General features: G+C 47.0%; 1 protein-coding gene across 3 annotated transcripts in view; it reads left to right on the top strand.

Moving 5' to 3' along the window:
* Positions 1-5,420, top strand: part of Pik3r5 (phosphoinositide-3-kinase regulatory subunit 5) — a 74,861-nt gene extending 69,441 nt beyond the window's left edge. For 2 of the 3 annotated variants that reach the window (XM_015504477.2, XM_048798064.1), the window contains 10 exons: positions 119-848; positions 962-1,124; positions 1,438-1,563; positions 1,968-2,096; positions 2,301-2,394; positions 2,531-2,607; positions 2,898-2,991; positions 3,069-3,151; positions 3,747-3,859; positions 3,994-5,420. In XM_015504477.2, coding sequence (XP_015359963.1) covers positions 119-848; positions 962-1,124; positions 1,438-1,563; positions 1,968-2,096; positions 2,301-2,394; positions 2,531-2,607; positions 2,898-2,991; positions 3,069-3,151; positions 3,747-3,859; positions 3,994-4,135 — 1,751 coding nt within the window. In that variant the 3' untranslated portion in view covers positions 4,136-5,420. The remainder of the gene's footprint in view (positions 1-118; positions 849-961; positions 1,125-1,437; positions 1,564-1,967; positions 2,097-2,300; positions 2,395-2,530; positions 2,608-2,897; positions 2,992-3,068; positions 3,152-3,746; positions 3,860-3,993) is intronic. The other variant, XM_048798063.1, reaches the window with a different exon arrangement.
* Positions 5,421-17,364: the final 11,944 nt, after the last annotated feature.

Here is a 17,364-nt window from a genome sequence, read left to right as displayed (position 1 = left end):
GTCCTAAGCTGGCCCAGCCCCCCCCCCCCTTCCTGCTCCTCCCCAAACCTGCCAGAGTCTTTCCCTCAGAAGTGATTCTAGGGCCACCCACCCAGACACTGCCCTTTCTTCCCTGTAGATATCCTACAAGAAATCCTACTCAAGGAACAGGAGTTGCTGCAGCCAGGGATCCTGGGGGATGACGAAGAAGAGGAAGAAGAGGAGGAGGAGGAGGAGGAGGAGGAGGAGGACTTGGAAACTGATGGACACTGTGCTGAGAGGGATTCACTGCTCTCCACGAACTCTTTGGTGTCCCATGACTCGACTCTATCTCTTGCCTCCTCTCAGGCCTCAGGGCCAGAGCTCTCCCGCCATCTGCTGACCTCCTTTGTCTCAGGCCTCTCTGATGGCATGGACAGTGGCTATGTGGAGGACAGTGAGGAGAGCTCCTCCGAGTGGCCCAAGAGGCTTGGTAGCCAGGAATGCAGGGGCCACCGCAGGCCTGGGCAAAAGTTCAACAGAATCTATAAAATCATCAAGAGCACCAGCCAGCTGGTACTGCGGAGAAACTCTCGGGGCCTAGAGAGTGGCTCGGACACAGCCCTGCCCCTGCGAAGGGCGGGGAGCCTCTGCAGCCCACTGGACAGCCCAACACTGCCCCATTCCCGGGCACAGCGCTCACGATCCCTGCCCCAGCCCAAGCTCAGCACCCAGCTGCCCAGCTGGCTCCTGGCCCCTGCCCCATGCCACCAGCGCCGCCGCCCCTTCCTGAGTGGGGATGAGGACCCCAAGGCGTCCACACTTCGGGTTGTGGTCTTTGGCTCCGACAGGGTTTCAGGGAAAGTGGCTCGGGCATATAGTAACCTCCGGTAAGACCCATCACGGGGCACATCGCTCTGCTCTGTGTTATTCTAATGGAAACCAGAAGTTGAGTATCCAAGAGCAACCAAGGACTCACTTCTCACCATCTTCTTTTCACCAGGAGGTTGGAGAACAATCGCCCGCTCCTGACACGGCTGTTCAAGCTGCAATTCTTCTATGTGCCTGTGAAGCGAAGCCATGCAACTGGCTCGGGTTCATGCCCAGCCCCTCCGAGCCAGATGTCTCCACTCCCCACAGACTCCCCAAGGCAGCCAAACCCACCAGTATGTCCCCAGTCCCCAGCCAAGTAGGGTGGGAAAGTGGATGTGAGCAGGTTTTAGGTACCTAAAGGGAGCTGGTTGGGAGTCAGCCTAAGCCATCAGTTGTGTGTCCAGGGCACTGCCTTCTGCCTGACCCTCACTCCCAGGTTCCTGCCTGCACTTGGGTATATCATTTTGCCATATGATAAAGACCAAAATTTGTCATACTTCTCCAAGAGCAAGGAAAATCTCAGCTTGGGGCTTCAGGTGTGGTTCAGGGCAAAGATGGACACAGGCCTCTTGGGTAGCTGGGAATGACTCTTGTCCCTTGCCTCAGGAGATGGGCACACCCCCATGGGAGGACAGCACAAATGACATCTCCCACTACCTTGGCATGCTTGACCCCTGGTATGAGCGCAATGTGCTGGGCCTCATGTACCTGCCACCTGAAGTCCTGTGCCAGGTAAGTGGCCCTTGGGGTTGGGGTTGGAACCTACTGGCTATTGTCACTGAGCCTCACTTAGAAGGCTCTGGGTTTGCTTTAGGCTTCCAGGGCTTACTTTAAAAAGAGTAGGAAGCTTCCTTCCTCAACTTGTGGCTTGTCCTGGTTGGTCAGGGGCCTCCCTGGAGGCCTATGTGTCAGATGAGGAGGGTGTGAGGCTGCACGGTGCTCCCCAGCCAGCCCCTCCAGCTTCTCTCTCACCCTCTCTCTCTTCCACCCGCCACCCCCTACCCCGGTTCTGTCTGCCTCTGAATCTCTCCTCTCTCTGCCTGTGTGTGTCTTTTCCTCTCTTCCTCCCACTACCTCTCTCTCTGGGTCTCTGTCTCTTCGTGCCTCTGGCTTGGCTCCCCCTCCCCTGGCCACAGCACTCCCTGAAGGCTGAGTCCCGGCCCCTGGAGGGCTCCCCTGCCCAGCTGCCCATCCTGGCTGACATGCTGCTCTACTACTGCCGCTTCGCTGCCCGGCCGGTACTGCTGCAGGTCTATCAGACGGAGGTAAGGTCTGCCCTGCCCATTCCATCTCCTTACCCACACTCCCTGGCAGCCAGGGTCCGCATCGCCAAGTCCCAGGCTATGTCGTGCTGGGCCTATCGGCCCCCACCCACTCCCACCCGCTGCCATCAGCTAGACTGGAGGAGCCGGGTGGGACCTCCCCGCGCAGAGGTCCACACTAATGCCCGTGCTCCTGCCCTCTCCAAGCTGACCTTCGACACTGGGGAGAAGACGACGGAGATCTTTATCCACTCCCTGGAGCTTGGTCACTCTGCGGCCACGCGAGCTATCAAGGCTTCAGGTGTGAACTGCAGGAGCCCAGTGTGGAGGCAGGCAGGGAGCGGGGCGGGGCTAAAATGAGGCCGCCTCCTGGGAGGCCGGGCCCTGTGGGGGCGGGGCCTTGGGAGAAGAGACACCGAAGACTGTATGTGGTACAGGTCCTGGCAGCAAGCGGCTGGGCATCGATGGCGACCGGGAGGCCGTCCCTTTAACACTACAGATTGTTTACAGCAAGGTAAGACCGACGCCCTCCGGGGATCTGCTGCTGATCCTCCACCAGAGCTTGGTCCCAGAGCAGGACTTATTGGTTGCTGGGTCGGGTGGGGTGGCATGGCAGGGAGGGATTTTGAGCCTGACCTGAGCCACCCTTGACCTTCAGACTCCTGCAGCAAGCTCCCTTGGGTGCTGAGAAAAGATGGCCAGAGGAGAGACCGGACAGCTCTCTCCTGTGGCCTCTAGAGCCTCCCAAGGCACCAGGCACAGGGGTCTTTGGGCTGAGAGGGTCTGGCTGTGCTGCATTTCCAGGGAGCCATCAGTGGAAGAAGCCGCTGGAGCAACCTGGAGAAGGTCTGCACCTCTGTCAACCTCAACAAGGCCTGCCAGAAGCAGGAGGAGCTAGGTGAGTGCGGTGGGTGGGGTGGGGTGGCGTGGCAGGGAGGGATTTTGAGCCTGACCTCAGCCACCCTTGACCTTCAGACTCCAGTATGGAGGCGCTGACGCTAACCCTAACAGAAGTGGTGAAAAGGCAGAACCCCAAATCCAAGAAGGGTTTTAACCAGGTAAGAGCTTCCTTCTCCCTCCAGGGTGCCCGAGTTCCTGCGTATTGGGGTGTGTGTGTGTGTGTGTGTGTGTGTGTGTGAGAGAGAGAGAGAGAGAGAGAGAGAGAATGTACGCATGTACACCTGTAAGTGAGAGAGAGAAAGAAAGAGTGTCTTTGGCAGGGCCTGTAGATGGGAAAGGAGAGATAAGCGAGAGCTTTGGCTTGGGGTATGCAGAGGTATGCAGTGTCATAGTTGTCAGGGAAAGAAGGGTGCCCTGCGAGAGGATGTGCATGTGGAAAGGTTGTGTGGTACGGGTATCCCTGAGTCCAGGGCAGAGTGTACCCTGTTCCGGGGGCACTGGGGCTCTCACAGTATAGAGGGCAGTGCCATCTCCGCAGAGAGCACTTCTTCCAGACTCAGGAAAGAGGCCAGAGAGGAGGCAGGGGCTGATGGAGGCCTCAGGACCCTCCTCTGACCTGACCATTGGCTCTGGAGAACTTCCATCCAAACTCCTGTCCGTTACTCCTCCAGGCCTGATGGGCAATTCTGAGGGAAGGAACTACTGAGGTCATGTGGCCAAGGCTCCCAGGTCTGACCGTTGCTTCCCTTCCAGATTAGCACATCGCAGATTAAAGTGGACAAGGTACAGATCATTGGCTCCAATGGCTGCCCTTTTGCCGTGTGTCTAGACCAGGATGAGAGAAAGATCCTGCAAAGTGTGGTCAGGTAGGAAATGGTGGAGAAGCTCAGCTGTAGTAAAACGGGGTCCCAGAGAGGGGATTGGTTTCTCTTCTACCCAGGAGGCCTGGAAAGACCTGGAGAGATCTCAACCTGAACTTACCCCTGCCCTGCCCCCCCAGGTGTGAGGTGTCACCATGCTACAAGCCAGAGAAGAGAGGCCTACCACCCCAGAAATCCCCTGACCTGCTGGCCCAGCCCACACCCGACCTCTGCTCCCTCCTCTGCCTGCCCATCATGACTTTCAGCGGAGCTCTGCCCTAGCGTGACCGTGGCACCAGGCTGAACAGAAAGCCGAGGCAACCCCTATGGACTCCTCTTCCCAGAAGTTACTCCTGTAGAGAACTGAGTGGCCCTGTGCCAGGGACCTGCAGTGGGCCTAAGGTGTGGTGGTAGAAGGTCTCTGGGGGTCTCAGGAAGGAGCCTGAACTCTTAGCCTCTCAGATTCCTCACAGCAGAGGGAGAGGGATGGGTGAGTGGACCTCCCACGGGTGATCTGATACTCTAGCACTCCAAAGGAGCCTCTATTTAGGGCTCCTCTCCTAACCCTTGGCTGGGCCCACCCTTGCTTTGTCAAAGACCCTGGGAGTCCTGTGTCTGGAGTCCCGTCCTCTCTACTCTGGAGCACAAGTGGGAGAAATGTAGATGAGACTTTTCTGGACTTGACCTTCAATCCTGTCTCCTCACCCCTCACCCCAGAAACATGTGCACATTCACACATACCTTTCTCTAGTTAAGTTCCTCAGACTGTCTAAAAAACAGCACTACTATTTGACCTGTTTGCTTCCAGGACCTAGGACAGATGCTCTCTTGAACCCCTTTCTGGATGTGAGATCCTGGGGAGAAAAGACAAGCTTAAATTGAGTAGTGGTTCAGTTACCTTCTAGCTAAAGGACCAAAGGAAGTGAATAACTTCTTTTGAGTTTCATTTCCTTAGCACTAAATGGGAGTGGAAATTAAACTTCTGGAAAGGGTTTGAAAAAAAAAAAAAGAAAAGAAAAAAAAAAAGAGTTGTTCACAAACCACCTAGCCCAGTGCCTCGCTGTGGTAGGTGCTCAGCAAAGACTGGAAACTTCCCCTCTCAATGCTGGTTCCCCTGTCCTTGGTCATGGCATGCTCACGCTGCCTCTGGGATGTTCCTTGTTCAATCCATCCCCGTTCGTGATGAGGCAGAACTCCTTACCGCCCCAGAGAGGGAGTAAGGAGTGAGCTGTTGTACCTTCCAAAGAAGGAATTGCCTTTGTCAGCTTCAAAGGAGGGCTTCTCAGGTGCTGTACCCTTCACCCCCTTCTCTATCAGGTAATCCCAGTGCTCCCCCCGACTCCATCATGCTCCATGGACTGATACACATTTTGTGCACCCCCACAAGTTCACTAGAAATGTGGGCAAGATCTCAGAGGGGTAGAAGATGGAAGACAGGCATCATGTGCTTACAGCCTGACTCGGGGGGACCTGGAACTCATACATAGGCAATCAGCAAAATGACAAGGTCAAGAACTAATGTACGGTGTTTAATATTATTGTTAAATAAAACTCAATTTGTTTCATATTTAACGACCTACTGTTATTTTGCTACATGACAGTTCACTTCTAGTTAAGACAGTCTACCTAAATCATTTCATACGTAGAAGTAAGATTCTTGGAGAATTGCTTTGATTATCTTTTTGTAATTTTTTCACTGTGTAAAAAAAAAAAAAAAACATCTGTGTTACAATTTCCCCCGGCACCGTCCTATTTACGCCTCATCATACACCTTGACACACAAAACAACAACAACAACAAAAAAAAAAAACCTTCACAAAACAAACAAAATTGCTATATCTAAAGGCTCAACATTTCCTATGCCACTTCACTTGGGAAATATAAGCCCATCTATCCAGATGCTCCCTCTCTCTCAAGCCTCAGGGAGTGACTGGGCCTAAGGTGATCCTTGCTGATGGATGGTACCCATGGACTCACCATGCAACTAACTGAGAGAAACAAGAGAGTTCAATATTGGCCCTCCAGATCTGGGTATGCTTTTAGACTTGGACCACAGGGAGGGAAAGAAGAGGAGGTGTTGGAATAGTGGAGGACACCTGTGACTTGGGAAAGATAGGTAAGCACCAGATTCCCAAATCAACTACTTGGGATGGAGAGAGAAGGATCTGTGAGATGCTTCTGGTCTGCATCAGTTGGCTATTACCATAATGAAGCACACCTCCAATTCAGTGGATTAAAACTATGAGCATTGGGTTTAGGGTGACTTGGTTCCAAACTGCAGTTGGGGTACAGATCTGGGTCTCTGGCTCCCTCAGGCACCTTGGATCAGCATGCTAGATCAAGAGGGGCAGGCAGAGATATGTGATGCTCCAAAGTCTGGCGCCGCATCTCTTTTGTCAGTATTTAAGAGGCCAAAGTTGATGAAGCTTATCAACCCACAGATTTGATAAGCTCATTAAATCTCGCACAAGACAAAATGAAATCACATGAGAAGGGCACTTCTCTGATATTCTTTTTCAAGCCGCATAATCTCAGTTGAGTCGAGAAAAACATCAGACAAACCTTAATGGTGGGATATTTGACAGGATGGTGTGGCCAATATTTTTCTAGACTGTCAGTGTCATGAAAAATTAAGAAAGGCTGAGAAAATCGTAAATCCAAGGAAACTATGTCAACCTTAAAACCAATGCAGTATTGAACCCTGGATTGGATTTTGAGACGGAAAGGATATTAATGGGAAAATCGTAAAATCCCAAGAAAGTCTACAGTTTGGTTTTTGAAACACAGGCACACATAGGCTCCTCATTGTTGAACTAATGGGAAGGAAAAAATAATGAGAAAATCTTAGAGACTTCCAGAGAGGAATAAAGTATCAACCACTAATCTAAGGGTTCCTTTCTCAACAGAAACAATGGAAGCCAGATGACAATGAATTAACATCTAAAGTGATGAAAACAACTGCCAACCTAGAATTCTAAACCCAAAAGTGTCTTAAAGTTGCTTTTTAAATTATACACTGCCCTCAAGAGGTAGCCTTTAAATATAAAATCGCAGGAAGGTTGAAAGCAAAAGAACAGGATAACACCTTGAAAATCTGACCGATAAAGCTAGTATTATTACACTAATATCATACAAATACCTAAGGCAAGAAGCATTTAAAAAAAAAGGTAAAGAGGGGTACTGCATAAAGATCAAGAAGTCAGCTGGGCATGATGGTGCACACCTGCAATCTACAGCTCAGGAGGCTGGGGCAGGAGGATCACAAGTTCAAAGCCAGCCTCAGCAACTTAGCAAGGCCCTGAACAACTTAGCAAGACCCTGTCTCTAAATAAAAAATGAATAAAATGGGCTGGGGATATGGTTCAGTGGCTCAATCCATGATACACCCCCCACCTAAAAAAAAAAAAAAAAGGGAAAAAAGATCAAGAAGTCAGTCTAGCAAAAAGATTTCAGAATTATAAATTTGTATGCACCCACCCAATAACATAACTTTAAACTATATAAGAGAAAAAGTGACTATATTAAAAGTCTTCATAACCATTGTGAAGAACTTTACCCTACTTTTTAATAGCTGATAAAACAAATAGACAAAAATATTAGCAGAGATACAGAAGATCTGACAACACAACAAATCTGACCACATTGAAATAGATAGAACTCTGTGCTTGATGATAGAAGTCACATTGTTTTCAAGTACAAGTAGAATGTCAAATTTCCAATGATTAAAATCAAACAGATTACATTATGACTACACTGAAATTAAACCACCAATAATAAAAGTATTACAAGAAAATCCCAAATACTTTAGCACTATATTTCTAAATAATTTATGGGTCAAATAAAAAAAGAGAAACTAAAAGATATTTTGAACAGGTTGATAATGAAGATATGATATTGAGATTAATGAATTGCTCAAGCAATGCTTAGAGGAAATTTATTGCCATAATAGTATATCTTATCGAATAGTAAAGGCTACAAATCAATTATTTACATCTCAGAAAGTTAGGAAAAGAACAGTGAATTAATATTTATTTATTTATTTTTAAAGACAGGGTCTCACTGAGTTGCTTAGCACCTCGCTGTTGCTGAGGCTGGCTTTGAACTCATGACCCTCCTACCTCAGCCTCCAGAGCCACTTGGATTAGAGATGTGCGCCACTGTGCCCGAAAAGTGGATCAATGTTAAAGAAATTGAAAAGAAGTATAACAGCAGAAATAATTGAATTAAGAAATTAACATACTAATTGATAAAACCCCAGAGAGACTGATGAGAGAAAGATAAAAGACTACAAAAAAAAGATAACATCTCTGCAAATCTCATAGATATTAAAGAGAAAAAAGGTTCAGAGTGTCCTATAGCTCAGTAAACTTGCTGAGCGTGATCAAGGACCTAGGTTCAGTCCCCCAGAACTAGAAAAGGGAGAGAGAGAGAGAGAGAAAGAAAGAGAGAGAGAGAGAGAGAAGAGAGAAGAGAGAATTTAACAAACAATTACACAATTAAATTAGGCAATTGTATAAAATGGAGAAAGGGATCAAAATACAATTTTCCAATCTGACAGAAGAAATGAAAATTCTGAGTAATTCTTATCCTTTTTTCTCTATAAATATTTTCCCCCTTTGCTTTATTTCAGGTTTTTCTCTTTGTCTTTAATTTTCTACAGTGACAATATGATATATGCCTACATAGATTTTTTTTTTTTTTCTCTCCCATGAGATGGGTTTTCATTGTTGTCCAGGCTGGCTTTGAACTCCTGGGCTCAAGGACTCCTCCTCCCTCTCAGCCTTCTTGGGACTCTAGGAAAACAGCACTATTACCCAATTATTGTTTCTCTGTTTTGTTTTGTTATTTATCCCACTTGGTGTTCTCCAAGATTTCTGGTTCAATGGTTTGGGGATCTGTCAATAATTGGGGGGTACTCTTAGTTATTATCGTTTCAAATATTTCTTCTCTTTTAAATACTTTTTGTAATTATCTCACAGTTTCTTGGACATTCTGATGCAGGAGCTGGGAACTTCTGCCCGGTGACAACAGGAATGAAAACCAGGTCAGGGGATAGGAACACACAGTCAGAGTTTTAATTGGGCAAGTTAACCTCAAGGAGAAGGGGAGAGAACAGTGAGAGAGAGATCAGGCTGGCTCTGTGCACAACGAAAAGACCTAGTTTTGATTCAGGTGGAAGGGTTTAGGAGTAGGCTGGAGTTTAGGGATTTTAACTGGCTTTAGGTACAACTCAAAGGTGGTTTTGGCTTTTATTGAGGTGTGAGCACTTCCACGCCAAAGGAGGGGCCATCTAGTGGGTCTGGAGCCAAACGGTCCATCTCTCCTGCTGACACCACATCTGTATAAGCATCTTTGTCCTGGGATAAGGATGAATTGCTGCAGCTGCTAGAAGATCACATAGTGGGAGCAGAAGTAGAAGAAACACAAATCACGTGAGGATCAGGTTTAGGGCTTGGGAAATTTTTCTTTAGCTTTTTGTGGTAATCTCCCAATAATTCCATCATATTTCTAGTTTATCCTCAGTGGTGATGTGAAGGCAAAGGCATCCTGATTTTAGAGCTGCACCTGGGGTTTTTGAGGTTGATATGATTGTTGGCGAGAGTGAGGGCACAGTCAAGAAACTATATCATACTTCTTAAGGGGTAACAGTTAAGGGTTATAAAATAGGAAAAAAAAAAAACTCCTAATATAATTTTAATCGCCAACAGGCTATGAGTTAGATCTGGGGATTGCATTTGCCCTTTTGGTGGGGAGTGGGTTGGGGGGAATCACACTGTCTCCATTCTGCTTCATTCTGTTTTTCTTTTTGCATTTCAGTTTGGGAAGTTTTTATTGACATTTCTTCAAGGTCACTGATTCTTGGTGATATACAAACTGATTAGCCCTTCAAAGATGTTCTTCATTTCTGTTACCATGGTTTTTCTTAAAACATATGTTTGTAGTTGTAGATGGACATATAACTTTATTTTATTTATTTATTTATTTTATGTGGTGCTGAGGATCGAATCCAGTGCCTCACACGTGCTAGGCAAGCGTTCTACCACTGAGCCACAACCCCAGCCCCCTGTTACCACGTTTTTGATTGCTGGCATTTCCTGTCGATTCTTTCTTGGAGTTTCCACCTCTGCTTATATTATTGCATATTGTTTTTGCATGTTGCCCACTTTTCCCACGAAAGCCCTTCGCAAATTAATTTCATTGTTTTAGGTTCCCAGTCAGATAATTCCAAGAACTCTGCCATTTCTGAGTCTGGTTCTGATACTTGTTTTGTCCCTTCAAACTTTTTTGTTTTATTTTGTTTTGTTTTTCTGTCTTTGAGTATGCCTTGTGGGTTTTCTTGTTGTTGTTGAAAGCCAACATGATGTACTGATTAAAAGGAAATAGGTCTTTAGCATCAGATTTTATGTCAATCTCTCTAGGAGTTAGGCTGTGTTTGCTGTTTGCTGTGTCTATAGGTGTCAGGGGTTAAAATTTCTTCTGTACGCTGTGTTTTTTGGCTCCTGTTGTACAAGAGCCCCACTCATGTGGTGGTAAGTGTGGATGAAGTGTTCTATAGTCCTGGGATTAGGTTTCCATCTTTGATGGGCCCATGCCTCTGCTGCTTCTGTCCCCTTAGGACAAACAGGACAATTAGGGAAGGTAGTGTTGATATTGCCGTACAAAAAGGCTAGAGTGCGGAGCACAACAGACACTAGTATGACAATTTGTAAATCAATGGATGTGTAACTGATGTGATTCTGCAATCTATGTATGGGGTGAAGGTGGGAGTTCATAACCCACTTGAATCAAAGTGTCGAATATGATATGTCAAGAAATTTGTAATGTTTTGAACAACCCGCAATAAAAAATTAAAAAAAAAAAAAAAAGGCTAGAGTGGAGTGGATATGAATATTTCCCTTCCCCCAGGTCAGTTAGGCTCTGGTAGAAGTTTCTCACAGGGACAGGCTTTGTGAAGAGGTAGAGAATGCTCTCAAAATGGCTGCTTCCCCTTCCTTATGCTAGAAGCATAAGGGAATTTTTCTGTTCTTCACTAGAAGAACCTGGGAGGGCCCCTAGAGGTAAAACTCACAAATGTGTGGGATCCTCAACACACCACCACGCTCAGCTTGTATCTAATTTTTGAAGCAAAGGTTTGTCCTGTGACCTCAGTTTTTTTGTTGAATTTAAGAAGAGTTGTCACCATGCCTGTGACAGCCTATAATCCCAGTGGTTTGGGAGGCTGAGGCAGGAGGATCAGGAGTTCAAAGCCAGCCTCAGCAACGGTGAGGTGCTGAGCAACTCAGTGAGACCCTGTCTCTAAATAAAATACAAAATAGGGCTGGGGATGTGACTCGTTGGTTGAGTGCCCTTGAGTTCAATCCCCAGTACCCCACACCACCCCCCCCCCTAAAAAATGAAGAGTTGTCAGCTTTCAGTTGTTCAGCTTTTTTTCCCACAATGTTAAGATGGGAAAATGAGAGCTACCAAGCTCCTCACGGGTGCTATAAAGCTGTTCCCACTGAGCTGAAGTGACCCCAGGAGTCTGTAGCAACCAGTTCTTGAGATCTGGCAGGAAGGATTTCTAGCATCTACAAAGACAGCAGGAGGTTTTTTTGTTTTTTGTTTTAGCAATAATGAGGACAAGGACATACAGCTTAGGCACTGAGTGGACCATCTCTGGAGAGAATGGCGTCAATCTTATAGAGTCTGGGTTTCTAAGTCCCTTTTGAAGCCTGGTTTTGAGTTCCTGTGTTCTTGCCTTGGTTTCTCATACCCCCTTAAGTGGCCTATTACCCTTGGTATAGCTAGCCCTCAGCAAGTTTTCTTTTCAAAGGTCATGATGACCTGGTCACAAAGGATGGCTATGACATGGTTTCAGTGATGACCTGGTCATGGGAGGGGGAGGTCGGGATGTCGGGATGACCTGGTCACAAGAGATAGTTGCAACATGGTCTTGTGCTGATAGTTTCCTTAAGTGGTTGCAACTATGGTTGGGGGAGGTCTGACATACCAGTTCCCATTTCCTGGATGCTGATCTGCTTTGATAAATTTTTTTTTCATCCCCAGTCAGTCCTGTGACTTATGGGCTCTCTTTGATGTGTATGTCTAATGTCCTCCCAGCAAGTTACTGCCCTTCCTTGTCCTCCCCTACGCACCTGCTCATGGCTGACTATTTACCTGTCACAAGCAGGACTGGAAACCCAAAGTCAAGCCATTATTATTTTTTAATTAAAAAAAATAACTCACAAAGATAACCACAGGCCAAATGGATTCTCCAGTAAATTCTTTCAAACACTTAAAGGAAAAAAATGACTCCAATCTCATATAACATCTTTCAGAGAATAGCAAATGGTATTCTTTCCAACTCCTTTTTGAGACAAGCATAACCTTCATATTAAAACATGATAAGCTTGTTTTTGGGTTATTAATCAAGTTCCCTCATAAACTTAGTCTTTAATAACTTAAAAAAAAACAAATAAAAAACCAAAAGCAAACAAAACAAACAACGTCCTTAACATACCAATGGAGAGTGATATTGGCCAAATTACATTGTTATATTGTGTGCATGTTATGAATATGTAACAACAAATCCCATCGTTGTGTACAACTATAATACACCAATAAAAAATGTGGAAAAAAGTTGGCATATCCAGCAACTATATGTAAACAGGATATATCAAAACCCAATAAGATTTATCCCAGGTAAATAAGGATAGTTTAATAATAAAAAATTAATTATCTTTTTGGGGCATGATGGAGTGACGATGTAGAAAAAGCCTCATTATAAAAGACAAGACAAAATTTTGTGTGTGAAAAGTTAAAATCAATAAAGGAATAAAGTAATATGCTAAAATATTATTTATCAAAAAGAAGATGGTAAAAGAAGAACAGAATCACACACAAAAAAGGTATGAGACAAATAGAATAGTTCAGCTTGAGATGGGGCTGAATATCATGGCAGAAGGATATGGTGGAGAGAAGCAGTTCACATGACAATCAGAGAGCAGAGATAGACTCCACTCCCAGATATAAAATATATACCCCAAAGACACATCTCCTCCAGCCACATCCTATTAGCCTTCAGTTACCACTTAGTTAATCCCATCTGGGAGGTTAATTCACTGATTGGGTTAAGGCTCTCATAACCCAATCATTTCTCCTCTAAATTTTGAATTATCTCACACACAAGCAGGACTGGAGGACACCTCACATCCAAACTATAACATCCAGAATGCAATTCAAAATTATTCAATATGCAAATGAAATGTAGCATATTTTCAAAGAAAAAGATTATCAACATAAGGCCCAAAACAAGATATTGGAATGATCCAGATATTGGAATTATCAAAGACTTTGTTATGTTGCACATAATGAAGTAAAAAAAAAAAAATAGAATGATTGGCTTCATTAGTGGCTCCCAAACATGACTGCACATTAAGATTTTTTTTAATATCTATTTAGTTGTAACTGGACACAATATCTTTATTTTATTTATTTAATGTAGTGCTGAGGATCGAACCCAGGGCCTCGCACGTGCTAGGTGAGTGTTCTACTGCTGAGCCACAACCCCAGCCCCTGCACATTAAGATTATTTAAGAATCATTTATAAAATACCAATGTCTGCACCCCGATCCAAAGTGATCAAAATTTCTGGGAAATGGAGGCTGAGTGCCCATATAGTTTAAAAGTCCCCCCAGATAATTCTGATGGATGCCGAAGGCAGAGAAGCAATACTTTGGTTATTATCACCCCCACTAGGAAGACAAATTCCTTAGGCCAGGCTTCAACATAAATCATTGGCTATCCTGTAGATGGGTACCTGTAGGTCTGACGCCCACTCTGAATAGTCACCATGATCTACGACCAATCCGTGAACCAAAGTGTCACAGATTAAAGGGAGTCAGAGCCAGATGTCTCATCTAGTCCATGACTCTTGTCAACCTGAGTCATTGAGTACTGAAGAAAAGGGACAGGGGCCTGGGCATCTGTGACGAGAGTCCCAGTTGTGTCCTGCTGTAGGCAGGTGAAGGAGGGTTGTGCTCCGACCTCCCCACCTTCTTCCCCAAGCTAGACCTCCTCCACATAGCTGCTTCACCACGGACTACGGAGAACTGGCAATGACCTTGAAGACTCTTACCTCGCACCACTCCATGCAGTTTATTCCTGTCCCAGGACCACAACCTTCTAGCCTTGCCATCTCTAGCCAGGGGCATTTACCCTCTGACTTTGGCACATGGGTAAGTCTCCCATTGCCAGGTTTCTGCTTCCTACAAGGTTGGGTGGGCTTTAGTGATGGGAGCAAAATCCAGCTGTGTGCTGAGGGTCTCGAGGTTGGGGCTGTCAAAGGGGTGTTGTCCCTCCCCCTCCCCCACTCCACCTCTGTGATTCCCTCCTGCACCTGGAGGGATCCCTGCAGCCTTCCACTCCCTCTGCTCCCTTGGCCAGTAGAGGTGCTCTCTCACACCAGCCCTCTGATGGTAGGGAGGCCTGGCAGGAGCAGAAACTGCCACCGCTTTGTGCAACCCAGGCCACCTCACACATCCCTAAGCTTCATTTCCTCACCTGCGAAGGGGATGCAGTGTCTATTTTTAGGGGACGGTAGGTTTTAGGAGAGGAAGTTATGTAAATGGGGATGGCGCTTTCTAGACTGTTATCCAGGAAACGGCTTGGCCCCAGGAGATCCCTGGAAGCAGAAAGTCAAAGGACCTTGGCCAGCTGAGCAGGGACCTTGAAGCCTTCCTGAAAAGGAGGCTTCTCTAAAAACAATGGCTCCTCGACTTGTTTGTCCTCTGGCAGCTTAGTGCTTCCTGCAGGAGCCCGAAGGCAGTGGTCCATCACCATCCTGGGATCTCTCCCAGAGATCCAAGTTAGGGTCCCTGCTGCCTCCCAGGTAAAGTGCCCTCCGCAGCCCCTGGGGCAGGAAAGCCAACAGCCCCCTCCATCTGCTTAAAGTCAGGCTGGAAAGAAGGTTCCAGTCCCTACAGTCACACACAGGAGATGCATCTGGACCCAGCCTGCCTGGAGCAGCTGGGGAGGGGGGCTTCAGATTCCCCTCCCCTATTGTCACAGTCACCACCCACTCCAGCACTGGGAGGTGGTCCTCTTCCCTGGGGGAGAATAGACTCCCCACTTTTCCCCATCTTTCTGAATCCCTCTTTTCCCCAATCCTACCTGAAAGGTTGGGGTAAAGGACGCTGCTGCTGTCCCTGGAATAAGGTGCCTTCTGCTTCATTCTGAGGGAAAGCAAGCAGGTGGCTGACTGTGTCCCCAAGTGTTCATTATTTCTCTCTGTCCCCTGTGCAGGTACACTTGTGTCTTGGCTCAGATCAGCACCTCTGAGCCTCTGTACCTCTGAGTGTGTGTCCTGTGTAAAGTAGCTGTGGACATAGCCGCCATGTGTGTGCACCTCCTGCGGGATCTCCAGAAATTTAGAGCTGGAAGGCCCAACCTTTCTGTTACTGGACCGTGGACAGGGACTTGCCAGAGAATGTCCACCCAGAGCCAGGAGCAATGGCTTTCCAGGCTTATTATCGCCATGCTTATGTTAATGGGCTTGTGCCTCCCAGACTCCCTCCTACAGAGGTCAGCACTATTAAATAGGGGAGCTGTTAGAAAAACCAAAATGCCAAGAAATCAAACTCATTCTCCAAAGTAGGTGGTCAAGGCAAACTTTCACTTCTCCCAGAAGAGCATGCTACAGAACCTAGCCAGCGCTCCTGGGCCGGCAGTCCACCTGCTTTTATTCCTAAGGCAGCGCTGCCCGTTGCTTTGATTGGAGGACTCAGGGGTACAATCTCTGCGATTGGCTCATTTTAAAATTAGGGCGGGAAAGCCAGGCGCGGCAGCGCACACCTGCAATTTTCCAGCAGTTTGGGAGGCCAAGACCGGAGGAGGATGGTGAGTTCAAAGCCAGCTTCAGAAAAGGTGAGGCGCTAAGCAACTCAGTGAGAACTTGTCCCTAAATAAAATTCAAAATAGGGCTGTGGATGTGGCTCTGTGGTTGAGTATCCCTGAGTTCAATTCCCAGTACATCCCCCCCCCCAAAAAAATAAGTAAAATGGCTACAATTTGATCCAATGAAGGCTGAGTACTATATTCTGAAGATGAACCACCAGACATTCTCTTTCTCACAAAACTGAGCAGCAAAGAAGTTGAGTAACTTACCCAAGATCACAGACAGTAAAAAGGAGAAGACAGAACTCAAGCCCACACAGTGCATTCCAGAACGCCTGCCCTTAACCACTAAGATATATGCCCCCCCCCACAAACCACTCACAGGAGTGGTGAGGGGTGGGTAAACTGAGGTCCAGAAAAGCCAAGTTCACACGATGTCTGAGAAAGATGGCTTCCTTATAGAGGACTTCAGAAGGAGTTTTGACATTTCATAAAGGAAGCGACACTCCTCACTTCCTCTGCAGGAGTGGGCAGGGTGGGGGCGGAGGGAGGAGAGGGCAGCTGTGGCTTGGCCAGGATCCAGGCAAGCCTGGGCTGTCCGAAGGAAGCCCAAATATAGCTTAAGGCAGGAGAGCCGGTCTAATGTGGTCCCCCAGGACCTCAGGAGCAGAACAGCCCCCTCCCCAACCCCACCCCTGCACCTCCAAGGGAAGGGACCTCCCATCACCAAGGAGGCATTCTCCAGGTAAAACTGGAGCCTAGAGCCTCTAAAGCCAGAACTCAGGATCCTCTGGGGACTGAGAAGCTTAGGAAGCTTTGGAAATGTGCTTTCCAACCCCTCAGGTTATAGTGAAGAGACTGAGGTTCAGGAGCGGGGAGAGCTAGAGGCTAGGAGGAGAGCCCAGCCAGATCACCTGTCTTTCTAGGGTGTGTGTGTGTGCATGTGCGTGTTTTCATGTGGCATGCACAACAGTGTAGATATGCAGAGACTAGGCCATTTGCACAGGTAAAAGGGGTTGGACTCTGAGTTTTGTCACTGACAGACCCTAGCTTTCTTGGTCCCTCTCTCTTCCTGGTATGAATCCCTTTGCCAGAAGGAAACAGGAATAATGTACTTTATACATATCCAAATCCCCGGCACCTCCTCCACATCCTGGAAAGCTCTCAGGCCCGCTTCCCAGCTCAGCATCTCCAGAGAAACCTGTGGGGTGAGGTGGCGGGAAACTCAGTTAAAGATGAAGGGTGGGGGGAGGGGCAGGGAAGGAGGGTCCACTGGGTCTCCCACTCAAGGACGTCGTGAGAACAAGGAAGTAAAAGGAGACCGGGCATCTTTCACAGCAACCCCAAGTTCTCTGCACCCAAGAGAAGAAGGGTGCCAAGGAGCTGGGAGACAGTTGTACCTGCTAAAATCTTGGGAGGGAGAGGGTTACAGGTTTCCCTCACCAACATGATGGACTGCTTTCAAAGAGGGAGTGGTCTGATTTTCTGTGTCACTCTGAACCACGTGCATAGGTTACTGGTCCCCAAAAATATGTTCACGTAAATTTAATAAAAGAATGTGCTTGGTCCTTATGTACTGATATAAAATGATCCCCCAGAAAAACAAACCAAGTCAAAGAACAATCCGTATGGTACAA

This window comes from Marmota marmota, unplaced genomic scaffold (genome assembly GCF_001458135.2).
Source record: "Marmota marmota marmota unplaced genomic scaffold, marMar, whole genome shotgun sequence".
In the NCBI taxonomy this organism is placed as follows: Eukaryota; Metazoa; Chordata; class Mammalia; order Rodentia; family Sciuridae; genus Marmota; species Marmota marmota.
The sequence above is the reverse complement of the archived record's forward strand: the minus strand, read 5'-3'. Positions and strand labels throughout refer to the sequence as shown.